This window comes from Salvelinus sp. IW2-2015, linkage group LG14, assembly GCF_002910315.2.
Source record: "Salvelinus sp. IW2-2015 linkage group LG14, ASM291031v2, whole genome shotgun sequence".
Lineage (NCBI taxonomy): Eukaryota > Metazoa > Chordata > Actinopteri > Salmoniformes > Salmonidae > Salvelinus > Salvelinus sp. IW2-2015.
The window spans coordinates 50,328,041-50,354,602 of NC_036854.1; the positions used below are offsets into that span (position 1 = coordinate 50,328,041).

Here is a 26,562-nt window from a genome sequence, read left to right on the forward strand (position 1 = left end):
ACAGTACACCATATACACAGTACACCAAATACACAGTACATCATATACACAGTACACCATATACACAGTACACCAAATGCATAGTACATAAAATACACAGTACACCAAATACACAGTACGCCATATACACAGTACACCAAATACACAGTACATAAAATACACCAAATACACAGTACACCAAATACACCAGTTACACAGTACACCAAATACACAGTACACCAAATACACCGTACATCAAATACACCAAATATACAGTACACCAAATTCACAGTACACCAAATACACAGTACACCAATTACACAGTATAACAAATACACAGTGCACCAAATGCACAGTACACCAAATATACCAAATACACAGTACACCAAATACACAGTACACCAACTACACAAAATACACAGTACACCAAATGCACAGTACACAAACAATGCTGGATGATTTGTGTGTTGTAAAATCTGATAATTAACCTCTCACCCCTCTCTCCCTCTGGAGGCCTGAACCAGCAGCGTATCACCCAGAGTGCTCCAGGTAAGCAGGGAAGCCAGCTGCCCTCCAGCCCACAAAGTGGAGGAGTCATTGGGGGCAGCAACCAGACAAAGCTCCAGCAGCCGCAGGTGGAGAAGGAGAGGTTGAGACACCAGGAGCTGCTCCGCACCAGACCACAGGTCAGCAGAAATCCATATAACCTAACCTGAATCCCAACTCAGATCCATGTCTATATAAACTAACCTGAATCCCAACTCAGATCCATGTCTATATAAACTAACCTGAATCNCAGATCCATGTCTATATAAACTAACCTGAATCCCAACTCAGATCCATGTCTATATAAACTAACCTGAATCACAACTCAGATCCATGTCTATATAACCTAACCTATATGGAATGTGTATGTGCTCCACTAACATGTGGAATGTGTGTGTGTTGAAGGAGCTTGCTCTGAGGAACCAACTGCCCACCAGTATGGAGCAGGATGGGGAACCCCCGAACCCCGTGTCGTCCCCTGGGATGGGCCAGGATGCCAGAATCATGACCACCAACAGCAATGACCCGTTCCTCAACAGGTACGCCTAATGAGCTTAGAGAAAGTGTTATAATATAACCATCATAACAACGACAGCTCCGTTCTTCAACAGGCCAGACTTTACCAATATTTTTTTATATTTATTTTACCTTTACCTGGGTTAACTGCCTTGTTCAGGGTTAGAACGACAGATTTTTACCTTGTCAGCTCGGGGATTCGATCCAGCAACCTTTCGGTTACTGGCCCAACGCTCTAACCAGTAGGCTACCTGCCGCCCTAAAACACAGATGGGAAAAGTACATGACTCATGATTTGTGAAATAGTGTTTGAAGTATTAGTTACTTCAGAAAGTATTCAAACCCCTTGATTCCCAGTTCAAAATGGATGACATATTTGTTTTCTCTCCCATCTACACACAATGACAATAATGACATGTTTTTAGAAATGTTTGAAAAAAAAAATATTTAAAAAATACAGAAATATCTAATTTACAAATGTTTTCACACCCCTTTGTCAACACTTTGGCAGCGATTAAAGATGGGAGTCTTTCTCTGTAAGACTCGAAGAGGTTTCCACACATTTGCCCATTATTCTTTAAAATGTAAAAAATTATTCAAGCTCTGTCAATTTGGTTGTTGATCATTACTAGACAACCATTTTCAGGTCTTGCTGTAGATTTTCAAGTAGATTTAAGTCAAAACTGTAGCTTGGCCACTCAGGAACATTCACTGTCTTCTTGGTAAGCAACTCCAGTGTAGATTTAGCCTTGTGTTTTAGGTTATTGCCGAAAAGGTGAATTCATCTCCCAGTGTCGGTTTTGTTTTTATCCTGAAAAACTCCCCAGTCCTTAACGATTACAAGCATACCCATAACATGATGCAGCCACAACTATGAAATAATGCAGAGTGGTACTCGGTAATGTGTTGTATTGGATTTGACCCAAACATAACACTTTGCATTAAAGACAAAAAGTAAATTGCTTTGCCAGTATTACTTTAGTGCCTTGTCGCAAACAGATGCATGTTTTGGAATATTTTTTATTTTACAGGCTTCCTTCATTTCACTTGCATTCGAAAAGTATTCAAACCCCTTAACTTTTTCAACATTTTGTTACGTTACAGCCTTATTCTAAAATGGATTAAATAAATAAAAATCCTCAGCAGTCTACACACAAATGTTTACAAATGTCTAAAAAACAAACATAAATAACTTATTTACATAAGTATTCAGACCCTTTGCTATGAGACTCGATATTGAGCTCAGGTGCATCCTGTTTCCATTGATCATCCTTGAGATGTTTCTACAACTTGATTGGAGTCCACCTGTGGTAAATTCAATTGATTGGACATTATTTGGAAAGGCACCCACCTGTCTATATAAGGTCCCACAGTTGACAGTGCATGTCAGAGCAAAAACCAAGAGGTTGTAATGTGAATAAAGGGAAAAAGGCGAATTTTTGAGACATTTTTACTAATCTGGTAGAGAACCAGTTTGGATTTAAGTATAACTTTTGTATGACTGAAGCCTTTAGTGAGAGGTCTAATGCTTTAATATTTAATCATTTCTGCCCTCCAAATTCATATTCATTATATAAATAGGCCCATTGAATTTTGTCTGGCTTGCCATTCCAAATAAAATTGAATATTTTTTTCTCATATAATTTAAAAAGCATGTCTCTAGGTGTAGACACGGCCATAAGCAAATAGATAAACTGGGATATGACTAAAGAGTTAATCAGGGTAAACTGGGATATGACTAAAGAGTTAATCAGGGTAAACTGGGATATGACTAAAGCTGTTAACAGGGTAAACCGGAATATGACTAAAGAGTTAATCAGGGTAAACTGGATATGACTAAAGAGTTAATCAGGGTAACTGGGATAGACTAAAGAGTTAATCGGGTAAACTGGGACATGACTAAAGAGTTAATCAGGGTAAATGGATATGACTAAAGAGTTAATCAGGGTAAACGGGACATGACTAAAGGGTTAATCAGGGTAAATTGGGATATGACTAAAGAGTTAATCAGGGTAAACTGGATATGACTAAAGAGTTAATCAGGGTAAAACTGGGATATGACTAAAGAGTTAATCAGGGTAACTGGGATATGACTAAAGCGTAAATCAGGGTAAACTGGGATATGACTAAAGAGTTAATCAGGGTAACTGGAAATGACTACAGAGTTAATCAGGGTAAACTGTGATATGACTAAAGAGTTAATCAGGGTAAACTGGATAGACTAAAGAGTTAATCAGGGTAAACTGGGATATGACTAAAGAGTTAATCAGGGTAAACTGGATATGACTAAAGAGTTAATCAGGGAAACTGGGACGATGACTAAAGAGTAATCAGGGTAAACTGGGACATGACTCAAAGAGTTAATCAGGGTAAACTAGGATGATGACTAAAGAGTTAATCCAGTGGTAAACTGGGACATGACTAAAGAGGTAATCAGGTAAACTGGATAATGACTAAAGAGTTAAACAGCCGGAGTTTTCTACAAATAGACAGGTATTTCCTTTCTATGGTAGCGACATCATGTGGAGACGCAGGGCGTTAGGAAGCAGGTGCAGTTGAAGACTTTAGTGTAAATGAACCCATAATGATGCAAAACCAAGAAGAAGTCTGGAGAACATAAACGGGAAATGACAACGGAGTCCGATATATATAGGGGGAGTAATCAGGGGAAGTTGATGAGTCCCCAGGTGTGGCCATTCCAATGGCTTCTAAAGGCACATTTAGTGTCCATACCAATAGGGCATCTGGCTGTACCTATTTATGTTGGAAAAAATCAGTATATACTTGTTTTTTAAACAGGAGAGAAGAAATATTATCATCCAATAGGCTTTGATAAACTTTCTGATATCTCGCCGTACGAGGAAATTCTTGTAAGAGTAATGGTCCCCTCTCGAAACTTTTCTTGCGCAGTAGAATGACAAAGAAAGTAGTCAGTCGACAGCTTGTTTGAGCCTCCTCCATGTATATCTCACCTAGGTCAGGGTATTAAACTCCACCAGTATATCTCACGTAGGTCAGGATATTAACCTCCTCATGTATTATCTCACGTAGGTCAGGATATTAAACCTCCACCATGTATATCTCACTAGTCAGGATCATTAAACCACCATGTATATCTTCATATGGTCAGGATATTAAACCTCCACCATGTATATCTTCACTAAGGTCAGGATATTAAACCTCCACCACCATGTATATCTCACTAGGTCAGGATTTAAACCTCCACCAGTATATCTCACTAGGTCAGATATTAACCTCCATGTATAATCTCACTAGGTCAGGATATTAACCTCTCCATGTATACTCTCACTCACAGGTCAGGATATTTAACCCTCCTCCCATGTTATATCTTCACTAGGTCAGGATATTAAACCTCCTCCATGTATATCTCATTAGGTCAGGATAATTTATAACCTCCATGTAATCTCACTAGTCAGGATATTAAACCTTCCATGTATTCGTCACAGGCTCAGGATATGTAAACCTCCACCATGTATATCTTCACTAGGTCAGGAATATTAAACCTCCTCATCATGTATAATCTACTCACTAGGTCAGGATAATTAAAAACCCCCTCCATGTATTATCTCACGTAGGGTCAGGATATTAAACCTCCTCCAGTATAGTATCTCACATAGTGCAGGATATTAAACCTCCTCCATGTATATCTCACTAGCGTCAGAATATTAAACCTCACCGTGTATATCTCACTAGGTCAGGATATTAACCTCCCCATGTATTATCTCACTATGTCAGGCTATAAACCTCCACCCATGTATATCTCACTAGGCGTAGGTATTACCCCCACCAGTGTATATACTCACTAGGTCAGGATGATTAAACTCCTCCATGTATATCTCACTAGGTCAGCGGTATTAAACCTCCATGTATTTCTCACTAGTTCAGGCTATTAAACCTCTCTCCACTGTATATCTCACTGAAGGTCGGGTATTAAACCGCTCCATGTATTATCTCACTAGGTCAGGAACTGGATCCTAGGGCCTCTGATATGGACCCCGTCCTAAAAAGAGTTTCGCCACCACATAAAGAAAGCAGAATTAAACTGCCCACAAGCCATGTTCCACGCCGCCCACCGTCCATTTTATCTGTATATAGTTATTTAAAGTATAATATAAAGATCTTGTTTATCTTCCATATTTATTTCACCGATTAATTAATAATGCGCTATAATTTTGTAGTTCATGCGAGGATTGTTTACCTATAACCAGGATTGGTATTACAAAAATATACATCTTAGCAAGCATCACAAATTATTGTGATTCATATTTCCTTTATATCACAGTATTCATCTTGGAAATTAAATTTATTCGATCGATATTTTCATCTTTTCATATATCCCTAACATCATTACCTTATTAGCAACAAGATGTGGGAAACACACACACAACACACACACACACACACACACACAAACACACACACACACACACACAACACACCACACACCACACACACACACACACGACACACACACACAACACCACAACACACACACACACACACACTCACACACACACACAATTTCCCCACAAAACAACCACAAGCTCAGATGTTATTTCAACAAGGATGTTCTATTCCACAAGCTCTGAAGAGATAAGTTGTTGCAGAAGTCAAGAATGTGGGATATGTATTAACCAACATCAAGTCCTGCTATGGAGATACACCCATTTCCCCTTGAAGCCCCGTTGTGAACCATTTCCCCTGAACCACACGCTGTCCGGTGGGAACCATTTTCCCCTGGAACCACCACGCTGGGTCCCCGTTGTGACCCCTGAACCACACGCATGGCCCGTTGTGAACCATTCCCCGAAAAGAACCAACTACCTGAACCCCCGCTGGTCCCCTTCTGGGCACCATTGCCCCCGAACCACACGCTGGGGTCCCCGTTGTACCCCTGAACCACACGCGGTCCCCGTTTGAAAACATTTCCCCATGAAAACCACACGCTGTCCCCGGTGGGACCTTTCCCCTGACCACACGCTGGTCCCCGTTTTGGACCATTTCCCTGAACACGACGCTGTCCCCGTTTAGTGTGACCAAATTTCCCTTGAAAAACCCACGACGAGCTGTCCCCGTTTGACCATCCCTGAACACACCGCTGGTCCCCGTTGGACCATTGTCCCTGAACCACACGCTGGTCGCCCAGTTCGTGACCATTTCCCAACCACACGCTGGTCCCGTTGGACCATTCCCCTGAAGGCACACGACTGGTCCCGTGGGACCATTCCCCTGACCAACCGCTGGCGTCCCTTCGTTGACCATTTCCACTGAACCACACGACTGGTCCCGTTGGACCATTTCCCCTGACCACACGCTGTCACCCGTTGTGGGGGACCATTTCCCCTGACCACACGCTGGTCCCCGTTGTGAACCCCTGAACCACCACGCTGGTCCCCGTCTGTGAACCATTTCCCGAACACAACGACCTGTGTCCCGTTGGACCATTTTCCCTCTGAACCACACGCTGCGTCCCCGTTGAGACATTCCCTGAAGCACTACGCTGTGTCCCCGTTGGAACCATCCCCCTGAAACCACACGCTGGTCCCGTTTGGGGACCATTTCCCCTGAACACACGTGTCCCGTTGGGACATTCCCCTGAAACCACACGCTGGTCCCGTTGGGACCATTTCCCCTGAAGCACACGCTGGTCCCCGTGGTGACCATTTCCCCTGAAACCACACGCTGTCCCCGTTGGACCATTTCCCCTGACCACACGCTGCTCCCGTTGGGACCATTCCCCTAACACACGCTGTCCCCGTTGGGACAATTTCCCTGAAACACACGTGGTCCCCGTTGTGAACCCACCCCCACCACCCCCCCCCCCATCACCTCGGACTACCATAAACAAACAAATCCCACAGGTAGAGGGGAGAGGGGCCTATGGACCGGTGAGCGGAGACACAAAACGGCCAATCCATACAAACCAGGAGTCGAGGCGAGGGTGGGTGGGGAGGGGGACAAAGGGTTTAGTAAGTAGGGTCCATATACGGGGAGTGCATTCTACACTGTCCATAGATTAGCGAACGTAACGACATCGAATAATGACAAGTTGAGGCTGAGCAAATGCGAAAGAAGCGATGCGTGTAGCGTGGACCAAATCGATATCCCAACACACTACGACACAGTCTCCTCAGCCTCATCCACAACACCCCTTGATACTCTCGTAACCTTCATCTAAACTGCAAGCATAGCTACTCCTAACAACTTAAATCCACCATCCGTGCACCTTTCATACGTCTACCAATCTCGAACTATTTTCCTCCACTCTCTTACATACCACCTAGCCAAATCGATACAAGACAGTAACACGTGACCAGCACATAAAGCCTCACATACATCCATATCATTTAACCACTACTTTAAGAACCAAACCCACTAATGCCTCCTGATAACACCATCAAAATCACCAATAATCACTAACGCGTTCCATGAACTCAATCCAAGCTAGCTCGCCTATTATCGACGTAATAACCATTACCAACCAACCTTACAAAGCTTACTACTCACCTAACCTAAACTAGCCCATGCATACCATTTAATAGACGACTACCCATACCGAATAGTATAACTGCTATATTATAATACACACCCAGTGTCAGCAATGCTTTCCCACCTGTTTACACCGAACTCAAGTCCCTCACCATATCATCTAAATGCGTCCGATTGAATCATTCCTACCATTATCATCTCATGACATCTCATCACAATCACCAATATCTTTTAATCTAGCCATCAACATCGAACATATTATCTCCTTCACACTTGATCACCATCCTCAACATTCCATCTACGTACGCCACCTAGGCCTTTACTTCGAAACTATGAATAAACGAATTCCATCCATCCCATAACGCAGACATACCAATACTCTCAATCCCTTCGATTGTAGCAAACACATTTACTTACACCACATTCATAAGTCCCAACACGGGCGTTTAGGTTCCTCGGATTCACCGGTGCTCATATCTTCACAAACCCAAGACTATTCGTACCACATCCTAAATACAGGCCTTCCAATTTCAGAACTCCTTTCTTTGCCTATGGACCATGAAGATATGCTGTGAACTATTTTTCCTCTAACCATTATACACTACTTCGTGATCAAACTTCAACTATACCAGATGACCTTAGTCTTACAATATCCTCTAACAATCAAACCGAGCGGTGCGTTCAGGGGGAAAATGGTCACAACATGCTGCGAATCGCCAGAGTATCCTACAAGGATGAAACATCAACACTATCCGATTTAATACATAAAGATAAACATCCAGCGTGTGGTCAGGGGAAATTCGTCCAACGGGACCAGCGTTTTATTTACTTGTGGTTCATGGGGGGAAATGAGGTCCAACGGGGGAGTGGGGGACCAGCTTGTTGGTCAGGGAAATGGTCCCAACGGGACCAGCGCTGTATGCCAGGAGGGATGCACACGACCAGCCGTGTGCTGCAGGAAGGCCCAACCCGGACCAGTGAGGGAAATTGGCAACGCCAGCGTGATGTGCAGAAGGTCCCACGGGACAGCGTTGGTGGTCAAGGGAATACGTCCCCAACGGACCAGCGTAGCTCAGGAAATGGTCCCACAGGCGGGACCAGCCCCTTGGTTCAGGAAATAGGTCCCAACGGGGAACCAGCGTTGGTTAGGATGGTCACAACGGGGAACCAGGGTTGTGGTTGCCAGCATACCAACACACCCAGAACCCACTCCCACTCAAGCAAACGTTCCTGAACCACAGCTGGTCCCCGTTGGGGACCATTTTCCCCTGAACCACCGCTGTCCCCGTTGGGCCATATCCCGCTGAACCACACGCTGGTCACCCGTTGCGGACCATTTCCCCTGAACCACACGCTGGTCCCCGTTGGGACCCATTTCCCCTGAACCACACGCTGCTCCCCGTATGGAACCATCCCCTGAACCACACGGCTGGTTCCCCGTGTGACCATTCCCCTGAACCACCACGCTGTCCCCGTTGTGACCATTTCCCCTGAACCACACGCGGTCCCCGTCTGTGACCCTGAACCACACGCTGCGTCCCCGTTGTGGACCATTTCCCTGAACCACATCGCTGGTCCCCTGGGACCATTTCCCCCTGAACGCTCACGCTGGTCCCGTTGTGACCATTTCCCCTGAACCACACGCTGTCCCCTTGCGGACCATTTCCCTAACCTACGCTGTTCCCCGTTGTGACCATTTCCCCTGAACCAACCACGCTGGTCCCGTTGTGACCATTTCCCCTGAACCACACGCTGGTCCCCGTTGTGACCATTCCCCAGCATCTGCTGCAGTCAGACCACACGCTGCGTCCCGTTGGGACCATTTCCCCCAGCATCTCTGCAGTCAGACCTTTGATGTTTGTGCCCACCGGGGCCACAATAACTTGCCTCCTCTGATTGTACGAGTGGACCCCTAGCCTGCCGGTGGGTGCGCACCCCAACCCCCTCCCCATGGGTACTTGCAGCTAGTGTTGCCAGCCCTGCCACTGCCTGGGTGGGGCCCCCACCCCCCTCCCCATGGCGTTACTGCAGCTAGTGTGCCAAGGCCCTGCCACTTTGCTGGGTGGGGCCCCCACCCCCCCCCCCATGGTTACTGCAGCTATGTTGCCACCCTGCCACTGCCTGGGTGGGCCCCCCTCCCCATGGGTTACTGCGCAGCTAGTGTTGCCAGCACTGCCACTGCCTGGTGGGGCCCCCTACCCCCCTCCCCATGGGATTACTGCAGCTAGTGTGGCCAGCCCTGCACTGCCGGCGGTGGGGGCCACCCCCCTCCCCATGGGTTACCTGCAGCTAGTGTTGCCAGCCACTGCCACTGCCTGGCGTGGGGGCCCCCCACCCCCCTCCCCATGGCGTTACTGCAGCGTAGTGTTGCCAGGCCCTGCCCACTGCCCTGGGTGGGGGCCCCCACCCCCTCCCCATGGGTTACTCAAGCTACTGTTTGCCAGCCACTGCACCTGCACCTGGTGGGGGCCCCCCACCCCCCTCCCCATGGTTACTGCAGCTAGTGTTGCCAGCACTGCCACTGCCGGGTGGGGCCCCCTACCCCCCTCCCATGGGTTACTGCAGCTAGTGTTGCCAGCCCTGCCACTGCCTGGGTGGGGGCCCCCACCCCCCTCCCCATTGGGTTACTGGCAGCTAGTGTTGCCAGCACTGCCACTGCCTGGGGGGGGCCCCCTACCCCCCTCCCCATGGGTTACTGCAGCTAGTGTTGCCAGCCCTGCCACTGCCTGGGTGGGGGCCCCCACCCCCTCCCCATGGGTTACTGCAGCTAGTGTTGCCAGCACTGCCCCTCCTCGGGTGGGGGCCCCCCACCCTATCCCATGGGTTACTGCAGCTAGTGTTGCCAGCCCTGCCACTGCCTGGGTGGGGACCCCCCCCCCCCTGGGTTACTGCAACTAGTGTTGCCAGCCCTGCCCACTGCCTGGGTGGGGGGCCCCCACCCCCCTCACCATGGGTTACTGCAGCTAGTGTTGCCAGCCCTGCCACTGCCTGGGTGGGGGCCCCCACCCCCCTCCCATGGGTTTACTGCAGCTAGTGTTTGCCAGCACTGCCACTGTCTGGGTGGGGGCCCCCTACCCCCTCCCCATGGGTTACTGCAGCTAGTGTTGCCAGCCCGCCACTGCCTGGGTGGGGGCCCCCACCCCCTCTCCATGGGTTACTGCAGCTAGTGTTGCCAGCCCTGCCACTGCCTGGGGGGGCCCCCCACCTCCCCCCATGGGTTGCAGCTAGTGTTGCCAGCCCTGCCACTGCCTGGGTGGGCCCCCCACCCCTCCCCCATGGGTTACTGCAGCTAGTGTTGCCAGCCCTGCCACTGCCTGGGTGGGGCCCCCACCCCCTCCCCATGGGTTACTGCAGCTTAGTGTTGCCAGCACTGCCCTGCCTGGTGGGGGCCCCCACCCCATATCCCAGGTTACGCAGCTAGTGTGCCAGCCTGCCACTGCCTGGGTGGGGGCCCCACCCCCCTCCCCATGGGTACTGCAGCTAGTTTGCCACCCTGCCACTGCCTGGGTGGGCCCCCACCGGAATCCGGCTCTGTACAAGGTCATCAGGGTTCTCATTTAGCAGCTTGAGAATTTTCTTGTATTTATGCTCTCCCTTTAGGGGCTTTGACCAACCCTTGCCAGGCAGGCCTCAGTACCACTGTTGGACCAACCCTGCCAGGCAGGTTCAGAACCACTGTTGGACAACCCTGTCAGGCAGGTTTCAGAACCACTGGTTGCTGACCAACCTTGCCAGGCAGGTTCAGAACCACTGTTGGACCAACCCTGCCAGGCAGGTTTCAGAACCACTGTTGGACCAACCCTGTCAGACAGGTTCAGAACCACTGTTGGACCCCAACCCTGCCAGGCAGGTTCAGAACCACTGTAGGACCAACCCTGTCAGGCGGTTCGAAACCACGTGTTGGACCAAACCCTGCCAGGCAGGTTCAGAAGACCACTGTGGACCAACCCTCCAGCAGGTTCAGAACCACTGTTGGACCAACCCTGCCAGGCAGTCAGAACCAACTGTTGGACCAACCCTGTCAGGACAGGTTCAGAACCACTGTTGGACCAACCCTGCAGCAGGCTCAGAACCCACTGTTGGACCAACCCTGCCAGGCAGGCTCAGAACCACTGTTGGACCAACCCTGTCAGACAGGTTCAGAACCACATGTTGGACCAACCCTGCCAGGCAGGTTCAGAACCACTGTTGGACAAACCCTGTTCAGACAGGTTTCAGGAACCACCTGTTGGACCAACCCTGCCAGGCAGGCTCAGAACCACTGTTGGACCAACCCTGTCAGACAGGCTCAGAACCACTGTTGGACCAACCCTGCCAGGCAGGCTCAGAACCACTGTTGGACCAACCCTGTCAGACATGTTCAGAACCACTGTTGGACCAACCCTGCCAGGCAGGTTCAGAACCACTGTTGGACCAACCCTGCCAGGCAGGTTCAGAACCACTGTTGGACCAACCCTGCCAGGCAGGTTCAGAACCTTGAGAGGGGCAGTGCTGCTTTAGCAGGTCTTTGACCACATTCATCTTTCTGTCTTGGCTGCATATCGGCTAATTACAGTAGGCCTGTAAAACAGATAAGGACTTCTCCTCAGTGTATAGGTCGCTCAGGTGGGTGACTAGGGCATAGGGTTGGAGACCGCTCCATCATGATAGGACAATAAATAAATAAACTATATTTATAATCTATTTTAAAATGTATATCCCATATCTGCACAACATTGACAGCTCTCTCTTTCACAACTCCTGCTCACAGACACACAAGGGCTCTGGGATTTGCAACTATTTTCATTTTTAGCTCACTCAACTCCAGACTTTTCCAAACACAAAAACACACACCCCACCTTCCATCACAATACACCCACACACACCCACATACTGTGCCTTCTATGTCCTCTGTTTGCTGTGTTTGAATCCCTACCATGTTGATTCCTACCTCATTTCAGGCTTTTAACTACTTTTGTGTTTCAGTTCCTTGTATTTGAAGAGGTATTATTTCAATAATGATCCTTTCTTCTGATGCTGTCTTTCATCTATTTATAAATACTTTGAATAGAAAGTTGAATTCTAATTATTTTACAACATTCACTATCTTGAATGGTATCGTGTGTTTGTAGTGTATTTCTTTATCCTGGCAGCATGATGTGTAGTTTAAAGCAGGTTTAACATAACCTAATGTGACTAGCCTCTGGAGCCTCTAATTAAAGAGGACCAGGAACAACTCTGGGATCTAGAGCCTCTACATACAGAGGAGCAGGCACTACTCTTGGATCTAGAGCCTCTACATACAGAGGAGCAGGAAAAACTCTTGGATCTAGAGCCTCTACAAACAGAGGAGCAGGAACAACTCTTGGATCTAGAGCCTGTACATACAGAGGAGCAGGAACAACTCGGAGCTCTAGAGCCTCTACTAAAGCAGCAGGAAAAAACTCTTGGTCTAGAGCCTGTTACATACAGAGGAGCAGGCACTAACTTTGGATCTAGAGCTCTACATACAGAGGAGCAGGAAAAACTCTTGGATCTAGAGCCTGTACATACAGAGGAGCAGGAACAACTCGGAGCTCTAGAGCCTCTACTAAAGCGCAGGAAACAACTCTTGGATCTAGAGCCTGTACATACAGAGGAGCAGGGAACAACTCGGGCTCTAGAGTCTCTACTTAAATAATTTAGCAGGAACAACTCTGGGCTCTAGAACCTCTCCTTAAACAGCAGGAAACCCTGGCTCTAGATCCTCTACTTAAAGAGCAGGAACACCCTGGGCTCTAGATCCTCTACTTAAAGAGCAGGAACAACCCTGGTTTCTAGACCCTCTACTTAAATAGCAGGAACAACCCTGGGCTCTAGATCCTCTACTTAAAGAACAGGAACAACCCTGGTTTCTAGATCCTCTACTTAAATAGCAGGAACAACCCTGGGCTCTAGATCCTCTACTTAAAGAGCAGGAACAACCCTGGACCTCTAGATCCTCTACTTAAAGAGCAGGAACAACCCTGGACTCTAGATCCTCTACTTAAAAGAGCAGGAACAACCCTGGACTCTAAAGCCTCTACTTAAATAGCAGGAACAACCCTGGACTCTAAAATCCTCTACTTAAAGAGCAGGAAACAACCCTGGACTCTAAAGCCTTATACTTAAAGAGCAGAAACAACCCTGGACCTAAAGCCTCTACTTAAAGAGCAGGAACAACCCTGGACTCTAAAGCCTTCTACTTAAAGAGCAGGAAACAACCCTGGACTCTAACGCCTCTACTTAAAGAGCAGGAACAACCCTGGGCTCTAGATCCTCTACTTAAACAGCAGGAACAACCCTGGACTCTAGAACCTCTACTTAAAGAGCAGGAACAACCCTGGGCTCTAGATCCTCTACTTAAACAGCAGGAACAACCCTGGACTCTAGAACCTCTACGTAAAGAGCAGGAAAAACCCTGGGCTCTAGATCTCTACTTAAACAGCAGGAACAACCCTGGACTCTAGAACCTCTACTTAAATAGTAGGAACAACCCGGACTCTAAAGCCTCTACTTCAAGAAGAGGCTGTTCCTTACAGCCAGCGAATGAGGGCACGACTGAATACACAACCAGCCAATGAGAGCTAAATGGATAGGGCAGCGAGCCAATGAGAGCCAGGCTGACTAGACAGCCAACCAATCCAAACAGCCTTGTGAACGTGTGATTCGGGCCAGTAGACAGGTCTGTCTGGTGTCACTCCCCTGCCCCGGCTCATTCAAATAAAATCAAATGTATATATAAAGCCCTTCTTACATCAGCTGATATCTCAAAGTGCTGTACAGAAACACAGCCTAAAACCAAACAGCAAGCAATGCAGGTGTAAAAGCACGGTGGCTAGGATAAACTCCCTAGAAAGGTCCATACCTAGGAAGAAACCTAGAGAGGAACCCGGCTCTGAGGGGTGACCAGTCCTCTTCTGGCTGTGCCGGGTGGAGATTATAACAGAACATGGCCAAGATGTTCAAATGTTCATAAATGACCAGCATGGTCAATAAATAATAATCACAGTAGTTGTCGAGGGTGCAACAAGTCAGACCTCAGGAGTAAATGTCAGTTGGCTTTTCATAGCCGATCATTAAGAGTATCTCTACCGCTCCTGCTGTCTCATAGAGAGTTGAAAACAGCAGGTCTGAGACAGGTAGCACGTCCGGTGAACGGGTCAGGGTTCCATAGCCGCAGGCAGAACAGTTGAAACTGGAGCAGCAGCACGACCAGGTGGACTGGGGACAGCAAGGAGTCATCATGCTAGGTAGTCCTGAGGCATGGTCCTAGGGCTCAGGTCCTCCGAGAGAGAGAAAGAAGAGAGAAAGAGAGAATTAGAGAGAGCATACTTAAATTCACACAGGACAACGGATAAGAGACAGGAGAAGTACTCCAGATATAACAAACTGACCCTAGCCCCCCGACACATAAACTACTGCAGCATAAATACTGGAGGCTGAGACAGGAGGGTCAGGAGACACTGTGGCCCCATCCGATGATACCCCCGGACAGGGCCAAACAGGAAGGATATAACCCCACCCACTTTGCCAAGCACAGCCCCTCACCATTAGAGAGATATAACTTCAACCACCAACTTACCATCCTGAAACAAGGCCGAGTATAGCCCACAAAGATTACCTCCACGGCACAACCCAAGGGGGCGCCAACCCAAACAGGAAGACCACGTCAGTGACTCAACCCACTCAAGTGACGCACCCCTCCTAGGGACGGCATGAAAGAGCACCAGTAAGCCAGTGACTCAGCCCCTGTAATAGGGTTAGAGGCAGAGAATCCCAGTGGAGAGAGGGGATGCCTCTCAACGCCTCTCCCTCCCTGATCTCTTCTCCCTCATCAGTCCTCCTCTCATCAGTCCTCCCTCTCATCAGTCCTCCCTCTCTCTCTCTCAGCAGATTTCATTAAATAATTACTGTGAGGTTTAACAGTAATTACATTATAAAATAATAACATTTTATGTGTCCTGTCTCTTGTGTCCACAGTGGGACCTACCACTCCAGGGAAGAGAGCACAGACAGCGGTCTGAGTATGAGCAGCTACAGTGTCCCCCGTACCCCTGACGACTTCCTCAACAGTGTGGACAGTGTCTCCGTACCCCTGACGACTTCCTCAACAGTGTGGACGAGATGGACACAGGTGGAGACATACTAGCTCCAGGTAGCAGCATGGACCTGATGTTGAGACGGTCTGGTATCAGTCAGTAGTATGGTTAGTATCTATTATATTCCAGGTAGCAGCATGGACCTGATGTTGAGATGGTCTGGTATCAGTCAGTAGTATGGTTAGTATCTATTATATTCCAGGTAGCAGCATGGACCTGATGTTGAGATCCTCTGGTATCAGTCAGTAGTATGGTTAGTATCTATTATATTCTAGGTAGCAGCATGGACCTGATGTTGAGATGGTCTGGTATCAGTCAGTAGTATGGTTAGTATCTATTATATTCCAGGTAGCAGCATGGACCTGATGTTGAGATGCTCTGGATCAGTCAGTAGTATGGTTAGTATCTATTATATTCTAGGTAGCAGCATGGACCTGCTGTTGAGATGGTCTGGTATCAGTCAGTAGTATGGTTAGTATCTATTATATTCCAGGTAGCAGCATGGACCTGATGTTGAGATGTCTGGTATCAGTCAGTAGTATGGTTAGTATCTATTATATTCCAGGTAGCAGCATGGACCTGATGTTGAGACGGTCTGGTATCAGTCAGTAGTATGGTTAGTATCTATTTATTCCAGGTAGCAGCATGGACCTCATGTTGAGACGGTCTGGTATCAGTCAGTAGTATGGTTAGTATCTATTATATTCTAGGTAGCAGCATGGACCTGATGTTGAGATGCTCTGGTATCAGTCAGTAGTATGGTTAGTATCTATTATATTTCTAGGTAGCAGCATGGACCTGATGTTGAGACGCTCTGGTATCAGTCAGTATGTCTGATGATGTGATTAACTCTCAGTGTTGTCATACACTTCCAGTGGTTTATCATAAAGTTATTCAATGGAATGGGCTGTTATTTACTCAGGATCATTATGGACAATATTAGGACATTACATTATAATACATTATAACATCATTATAATACATTATAACAACATCATAATACATTATAACATCATAATACATTATAACAACATCATAATACATTATAAAACATATAATACATTATAACAACATCATAATACATTATAACACATAATACATATAACAACATCATATACATTATAACATCATAATACATTATAACAACATCATAAACATTAATAACAACATAATACATTATACAACATAATACATTAATAACACATCATAATACATTATAAAACATCATAATACATTATAACAACATCATAATACATTATAATATCATCATAATACATTATAACATCATAATACATTATAAACACATCATAATCATTATAACATCATACTACATTATAACAACATCATAGTACATTATAAACATCGTAATACATTATAACAACATCGTAATACATTATAACAACATCGTAATACATTATTACAACATAATACATTATAATAACATTATAATAGCATCATAATACATTATAACAACATCATAAACATTTATAACAACATCATAATACATTATAACAACATAATACATATAACAACATAATACATTATAACACATCATATTACATTAATAACATAATACATTATAACATCATCATAATACATTATAACAACATTATAATACATTATAACAACATCATAATACGTTATAACAACATCATAATACATTATACAACATATAATACATTATAACAACATCATAATACAGTATAACATCAATAACATATAACAACATCATAATCATTATAACATCATACTACATTATAACAATCTAATACATTATAACAACATCGTAATACATATTACAACATAATACATTATAATAACATTATAAATCATCATAATACATTATAACAAACATCATAAACATTATACAATCGTAATACATTATTAAAACATAATACATTATAATAACATTAATAATATCATCATAATACATTATAACACATCATAATACATTATAACAACATCATAATTCATTAAACAAACATCATAATACATTATAACATCATAATACATTATAAACAACATCATAATACATTTATAACAACATCATAATTCATTAAAACAAATCATAATACATTATAACATCATAATACATTATACAACATCATAATACATTATAACAAATAAACATTATAACATCATAATACATTATAACATCATAAATACATTATAACAACATCATAATACATTATAACAACATCATAATACATTAACATCATCAATAATACATTATAACAACATCATAATACATTATAACATAATACATTATAACAACATCAATAATACATTATAACATAATACATTATAACAACATCATAATAACATTATAACACATAATACATTAGAACATCATAATACGTTATAACAACATCATAAACATTAATAACAACATCAACTACGTTATAACAACATCATACTACATTATAACAACATCATAATACATTATAACAACATCATAATACATTATAACATCATAATACATTAAAACAACATCATAATACATTATAACAACATTATACATTATAACAACATCATAATACATTATAACAAATCATAATACATTATAACAACATAATACATTATACAACATCATATACATTAATAACATAATACATTATAACATCATCATAATACATTATAACACATTATAATACATTATAACAACATCATAATACTTATAACAACATCATAATACATTATAACAACATCATAATACTTATAACAACATCAAATAAATACATTATAACACATCATAATACATTATAACATAATACATTATAACATCATATAATACAGTATAACACATCATAATACATTAACAACATCATAAATACATTATAACAACAAATAATACATTATAACAACATCATAATACATTATAACACATCATAAATACATTATAAAAACAATATCATAATACATTATAACAACATCATAATACATTATAACAACATCATAATACATTATAACAACATCATAATACATTATAACATCATAATACATTATAACAACATCAATAATACATTATAACAACATCATAATACATTATAACAACTCATAATACATTATAACAACATCATAATACATTATAACAACATCATAATACATTATAACATCATAATACATTATAACACATCATAATACATTATAACAACATCATAATACATTATAACAACATCATAATACATTATAACAAATCATAATACATTATAACATCATAATACATTATAACAACATCATAATACATTATAACAACATTATACATTATAACAACATCATAATACATTTATAACAACATAATACATTATAACAACATCATAATACATTATAACAACATCATAATACATTATAACAACATCATAATACATTATAACAACATCATAATACATTATAACAACAGCATAATACATATAACACATCATAATACATTATAACAACATATAATACATTAGAACATAATACATTATAACAACATCATAATACATTATAACAACATCATAATACATTATAACAACATCATAATACATTATAACAACAGCATAATACATTATAACAACATCATAATACATTAGAACATAATACATTAATAACAACATCATAATACATTATAACAACAACATAATACATTAATAACAACAGCATAATACATTTTAACAACATAATACATTAATAACAACATCATAATACATTATAACATCATCATAATACATTATCACAACATCATAATACATTATAACAACATCATAATCATTATAACATCATAATACATTATAACAACATCATAATACATTGTAACAACATCATAATACATTATAACAACATCATAATACGTTATAACATCATAATACATTATAACAACATCATAGTACATTATAACAACACTATAATACATTATAACAACATCAATATACGTTATAACATCATAATACATTATAACAACATCATAATACATTATAACAACAGCATAATACATTATAACAACATCATAATACATTATAACAACATCATAATACATTATAACAACATAATAATACATTATAACATCATAATACATTATAACAACATCATAATACATTTAACAACATCATAATACATTATAACATCATCATAATACATTATAACATCATAAACACATTATAACAACATAATAATACATTATAACATCATAATATATTATAACAACATCATTATACATTATACCATCATAATGCATTATAACAACATCATGATACATTTTAAACATCATAATACATTATAACAACATAATACATTATAACAACATCATAATACATTATAACATCATAGTACATTATAACAACATCATAATACATTATAACAACGTCGTAATACATTATAACAACATCGTAATACATTGTAACAACAACATAATACATTATAACAATATCATAATGCTTCTAAACTTTACATAACACATCCATGCGGTTGTTTTGTCATAATCAGGGGACTCCCTGCCGGTCTCCATGGAAACACAGCCCGGTCGTTTCCCTGACTACCTGGACGCCATCCCGGGGACAGATGTAGACCTGGGCACGCTGGAGAACAAGAGCATGGCCATGGAGGGCGAAGAGCTAATGCCTAGTCTCCAGGAAGCATTGAGCTCCGACATCTTAAACGACATGGAGTCAGTTCTGGCGGCCACCAAGATGGACAAGGAGAGCTTCCTCACATGGATATAAACCAAGCTGGATCTGGGCCTCATCACTGATAAATTGGACCTGCGCCTCATCACTGATAAGCTATAGTATACAACATCGGTTTACAAACTTGTTTTTGCTTCTTGACCCACCAATTGAGGTGGGTGTTTAGTCATGACCCACCACACGATTTGAGCAGTGGAACAACATGCTCTGACCCGCAGGTATATAGCAGAGAGGATCCTGGGATGAGCTCCTATGGGCTCTATAGGAGAGACAGAGCTTCGTACCCTGCTCTTCTCTCCTATAGTCTACACGTTCACCTGCTGCCTAGTCAAACTCTCAGACCAGTGAACGATGTGTAGTTGCCTTGATTAAAACAACAATCTGTTCCTCCTTCCTAGATATGAATAATATCTGTCATCGGGCAGCATACATGATAACATGGCCGACTGAGGCACTGCTATTCTGTTGTTTCTTTTTCTATATTTTTGTTGTCTGTGTCTTCAAGGCTGGCCTGTGAACACACAATTTATTCAAAGGTCCCCGAATCTTTTCACACGGCTGGAATTCTCAATGTGTCCATCGTCTTTACCTGGTGCAGGGCAGCTGCTTGTTTGTTTCTCCACCTTTACATCTAGGGTGTCTCACCCGCTGGCCGGCCGGCAAGGGGCTTGCTGCTCTCCTTCTCCCCCAACGCCCACGTCTGATCTGGGCGGCTGCCTGCCTGTAGTCCTCTCACCTCGGCCCCGGGCTTCCTGACAATAGCATTCGAGCATTGTATTATCCTGCCTTTTTTTCTTTTTATTCATGTATTTTACATTGTTGTTTTAAATTGTTTTTTGTTTTTTAAATGATGAGCCTGAGAAAACACAAAATGATGAAGTTGATTTGGAAGGTTAGTTTAGGTACGTTAGGTTAGAGCTTCACCCCAAATGGCACATATTCCTGACATAGTACACACTACTATGGCCCCGGGTAGTAGTGCACCAGATAGGGTATAGGGTGCTATTTGGGACATAGCCTAGGTTACACAAGATGGAGTCTCAGTTAGGACATGTTAGCTCTGTGTGGTGGTGATGGGGGATGGCCTGGAGCCTGGGCCTGGGACCTCGTATACTATACTACACTATATTATACTATACTATATATAATATACTATACTATACTCAGTGGTGGAGAAAGTACCCAATAGTCATACTTGATTAAAAAGTAAAGATACCTTGATAGAAAATGTCTCAAGTAAAAGGGAAAGTCACCCAATAAAATACTACTTGAGTAAAAGTGTAAAAGTATTTCGTTTTAAATATACTTTAGTATCAAAAGTAAAAGTATAAATCACTTAAAATTCCTTCCATTAAACAAACCAGACCTCACCATTTTCTTGTTTTTTAATTTAGAGATAGCCAGGGGTACACACCAACATCATTTACAAAAGAAGCATGCGTGTTTACTGAGTCCGCCAGATCAGAGGCAGTAGGGATGACCAGGGATGTTCTCTGTTTAGTGAATCCTCCAGATCAGAGGCAGTAGGGATGACCAGGGATGTTCTCTGTTTACTGAGTCCTCCAGATCAGAGGCAGTAGGGATGACCAGGGATGTTCTCTGTTTACTGAGTCCGCCAGATCAGAGGCAGTAGGGATGACCAGGGATGTTCTCTGTTTAGTGAGTCCTCCATATCAGAGGCAGTAGGAATGACCAGGGATGTTCTCTTGATAACTTTGGGAATTAGACTATTTTCCTGTCCTGCTTGTAAGGAGTGCTTTTGGGAGTCAGGGAAAATGTATGGAGTAAAAATTACACTATTTTATTTAGGAATGTAGTGAAGTAAAAGTATAAGTTGTCAAAAATGTAAATAATAAACTACAGATACTCCAAAAACGACTTAAGTAGTACTTTAAAGTATTTTTACTTAAGTACTTTACACCACTGACTATACAATACGATACGATACGATACTATATTATACAATACTATACGATATACACTGCTGCTGCTTGGCTGTGCCAGCATGTTTATAAGTTAAACCTTTCTTTGTCAAATCAAGTGCCTTCAGTTGTATTTTTTAACCAGCCCTAAAATAACTACCGTGGTAGGTTTTGGGGTTTTGACACTTATGTAAAATAACTAACCTAAAATAACACAATGTCACAACAGGTGTAAATATACGTTTCATGACTGTTATGACCATATTATGACAGGTTGTTATGATGTAAAGTGTTTCTGGGATTTCTTTATTTTTAATGAACCCTGGCTTCTTTATATTTCATTCTTATTTCTGTTTTATCGTTTAATAATCTTCTAAGTTAATTAGGTTAATATTTCATGATTTATTATAGATCAAACTGCTTTTTAGTTTTTCCTTCATCTTTATGTTTTATAGGTAGATTGATACATTTTAACCGGGTCACCTTTCAGCACATCACTGCAGCAGGTCCAACTGACACGAGGCTCTTCAGAACCAACACCAGAATCAGTTACAAGTTGCCTCTTTCACCGGGTCATGATTCCTGGTTGGTGGATTCGTTGTGATTTTATCAGGGTTAGGGTTATTGTAGCCTTATCAATCACGCTCAGCTTTCATTCTTTCCCTATTACCTGAGGATATTCTTAATCAATAACCCTCCCAGAAAAAGGATCAGTTTGAAGAAAACAAGGAAACAAGAGGCCCTTTGGATCAATAAGAACTGGTTTGATGATAGTGTCTCAAATGGCACCCTATTCCCTACGTAGTTCACTACTCAATACATGTCAAAAGTAGTGCACCTTTGAGGGAATAGGGTGTCATTTAGGAGACAGTGATTGTCTCCATGTCTGAAAGGCAGTCTATGGACTCACTGCCCTGGTATAGACCTGCTGTTTTGTGCTGAAACAGATGGTGGTTAGGGCATGTTTTAGCTGGTTAGAAAAGCATTTTTATGAGGTTACTGCCGGGGCTTGATTTGATCAATGGTAGATGTGAGTTACAGCATGGGGACTCTAGTTGGTGTACAGTTAGAATGTCTCCTCATTAAAAAAAAAAAAAAATCCTTCAGCTATGATTTTACTAAAGTCAGGAATTGTTGTGATGAGTTATTTTTGTATTTTATATTTTTTAACATTTCCTCATAATTCTTCTTCCAAATGATACTGAATCTGCCTTCACAGGTGACAAAAATTATGAAAATGATTTGTTATTATCAACCGCTATCTGTCTAACTACACATGTATAAGCGAATGAGAGCATGACTTAGGGTTTGAGGTAACAGAGATGTCTGAGTAGTCATAGAGGCAAACTGCCATCTGTAGACATGGTGGCCATTTTGATTGACTAACCCTGTGAGGATTCTAGGAGATCTAGAATAGAACAAACAAGTACGTGGTATTTTTTCTTATTTGATATTTTTGTTATGAGTTTGTTTCCATTGTTCCAGAACAAGAGAACACTACAGCAACATTCTGTTATTGCTATATTTCTTCCTTTATGATCAGAATCGGTACGTTCTCAGATGTTTAAATGTTGATGACACTTAGGGCTCTATTCAATCCGTATCGCGGTAATTGAGCATCACGGCGTGATTGAAATTTAAAGGCAATGCCATCGCGTTAGCAGACTGCATTGACGGTAAAAGCTGAAAATGCCGGCTCAATAGGAAATTACCTTTACATTTCTAGTGCGCTATGTGTAACACTTCAGCGATCCAGACTGAATAGAGCCCTAACACATTATCCAGACTGAATAGAGCCCTAACACATTATCCAGACTGAATAGAGCCCTGACACATTATCCAGACTCCAGGACTGAATAGAGTCCTAACACATTATCCAGACTGAATAGAGTCCTAACACATTATCCAGACTGAATAGAGTCCTAACACATTATCCAGACTGTAGAGCCCTAACACATTATCCAGACTGAATAGAGCCCTAACACATTATCCAGACTGAATAGAGCCCTAACACATTATCCAGACTGAATAGAGTCCTAACACATTATCCAGACTGAATAGAGCCCTAACACATTATCCAGACTGAATAGAGCCCTAACACATTATCCAGACTGAATAGAGCCCTAACACATTATCCGACTGAATAGAGCCCTAGCACATTATCCAGACTGAATAGAGCCCTAACACATTATCCAGACTGAATAGAGCCCTAGCACATTATCCAGACTGATAGAGCCCTAACACATTATCCAGAGCCCTAACACATTATCCAGACTGAATAGAGCCCTAACACATTATCCAGAGCCTAACACATTATCCAGACTGAATAGAGCCCTAACACATTATCCAGACTGAATAGAGTCCTAACACATTATCCAGACTGAATAGAGCCCTAACACATTATCCAGAGCCCTAACACATTATCCAGACTGAATAGAGCCCTAACACATTATCCAGAGCCTAAACACATTATCCAGACTGAATAGAGCCCTAACACATATTCCAGACTGAATAGAGCCCTAACACATTATCCAGACTGAATAGAGTCCTAACACATTATCCAGACTGAATAGAGCCCTAACACATTATCCAGACTGAATAGAGCCCTAACACATTATCCAGACTGAATAGAGCCCTAACACATTATCCAGACTGAATAGACCCTGACACATTATCCAGACTGAATAGAGCCCTGACACATTATCCAGACTGAATAGAGCCCTGACACATTATCCAGACTGAATAGAGCCCTAACACATTATCCAGACTGAATAGAGTCCTAACACATTATCCAGACTGAATAGAGCCCTAACACATTATCCAGACTGAATAGAGCCCTAACACATTATCCAGACTGAATAGAGCCCTAACACATTATCCAGACTGAATAGAGCCCTAACACATTATCCAGACTGAATAGAGCCCTGACACATATCCAGACTGATAGAGCCCTAGCACATTATCCAGACTGAATAGAGCCCTAACACATTATCCAGACTGAATAGAGCCCTAACACATTATCCAGACTGAATAGAGCCCTAACACATTATCCAGATGAATAGAGCCCTGACACATTATCCAGACTGAATAGAGCCCTAGCACATTATCCAGACTGAATAGAGCCCTAACACATTATCCAGACTGAATAGAGCCCTGACACATTATCCAGACTGAATAGAGCCCTAACACATTATCCAGACTGAATAGAGCCCTAACACATTATCCAGACTGAATAGAGTCCTAACACATTATCCAGACTGAATAGAGCCCTGACACATTATCCAGACTGAATAGAGTCCTAACACATTATCCAGACTGAATAGAGCCCTAACACATTATCCAGACTGAATAGAGCCCTAACACATTATCCAGACTGAATAGAGTCCTAACACATTATCCAGACTGAATAGAGCCCTAACACATTATCCAGAGCCCTAACACATTATCCAGAGCCCTAACACATTATCCAGAGCCCTAACACATTATCCAGAGCCCTAACACATTATCCAGAGCCCTAACACATTATCCATATTGTCTGCCATAGAGGAAGGACATCTGGACGACTGATGATATATAGCTACACTAAAAGCCAAGATGCTAAATCGGCAGTATTTAACTTTTTACAGAACAAATGTTTTACATTGTTACCATGTACATTTTGAGTGTGGATTATTTTTTCAGGCATTTCCATTCAGTTGATTATCTGGCTGATCATGTATAGTACTGATTGTGGCTATTGAATGGACGGGTTAAACAGTGAGAGAGACAGAACAATGCAACTAAAGGGACTTTTCTTGTAATAGTTGGTGGTCCGCTACTCTACCGTGCTTGTATTGCACATAAACAGAATGTTGGCAGAAATGATTTATTTGTCACAGAAGTGTGACTTTGGCCATAGCTAGTTTGTGTAATTGTCAGACTAAATCAATCCAAATCAACGTTTATTTGTCACGTGCGCCGAATACAACAGGTGTAGTAGACCTCACAGTGAAATGCTTACTTACAGGCTCTAACCAATAGTGCAAAAAATGTATTAGGTGAACAATAGGTAGGTACAGTTAACTGGTTGACTGTCTTTGGAGCAGGACTAATCACTGTCAGACTACAGTTAACTGTTGACTGTCTTTGGAGCAGGACTAATCACTGTCAGACTACAGTTAACTGTTGACTGTCTTTGGAGCAGGACTAATCACTGTCAGACTACAGTTAACTGTTGACTGTCTTTGGAGCAGGACTAACCACTGTCAGACTACAGTTAACTGTTGACTGTCTTTGGAGCAGGACTAACCACTGTCAGACTACAGTTAACTGTTGACTGTCTTTGGAGCA

General features: G+C 42.3%; 1 protein-coding gene across 1 annotated transcript; it reads left to right on the plus strand.

Moving 5' to 3' along the window:
* Positions 1–485: 485 nt before the first annotated feature.
* LOC111973573 (transcriptional coactivator YAP1) lies at positions 486–23,356 on the plus strand (the record flags this gene model as incomplete). Its single annotated transcript, XM_024000950.3, has 5 exons — positions 486–665; positions 931–1,064; positions 15,532–15,634; positions 15,676–15,685; positions 20,112–23,356. Coding segments are annotated over 5 exons (663 nt in total), but the record flags the coding sequence as incomplete, so codon positions are not given.
* Between the last annotated feature and the right edge of the window lie 3,206 nt (positions 23,357–26,562).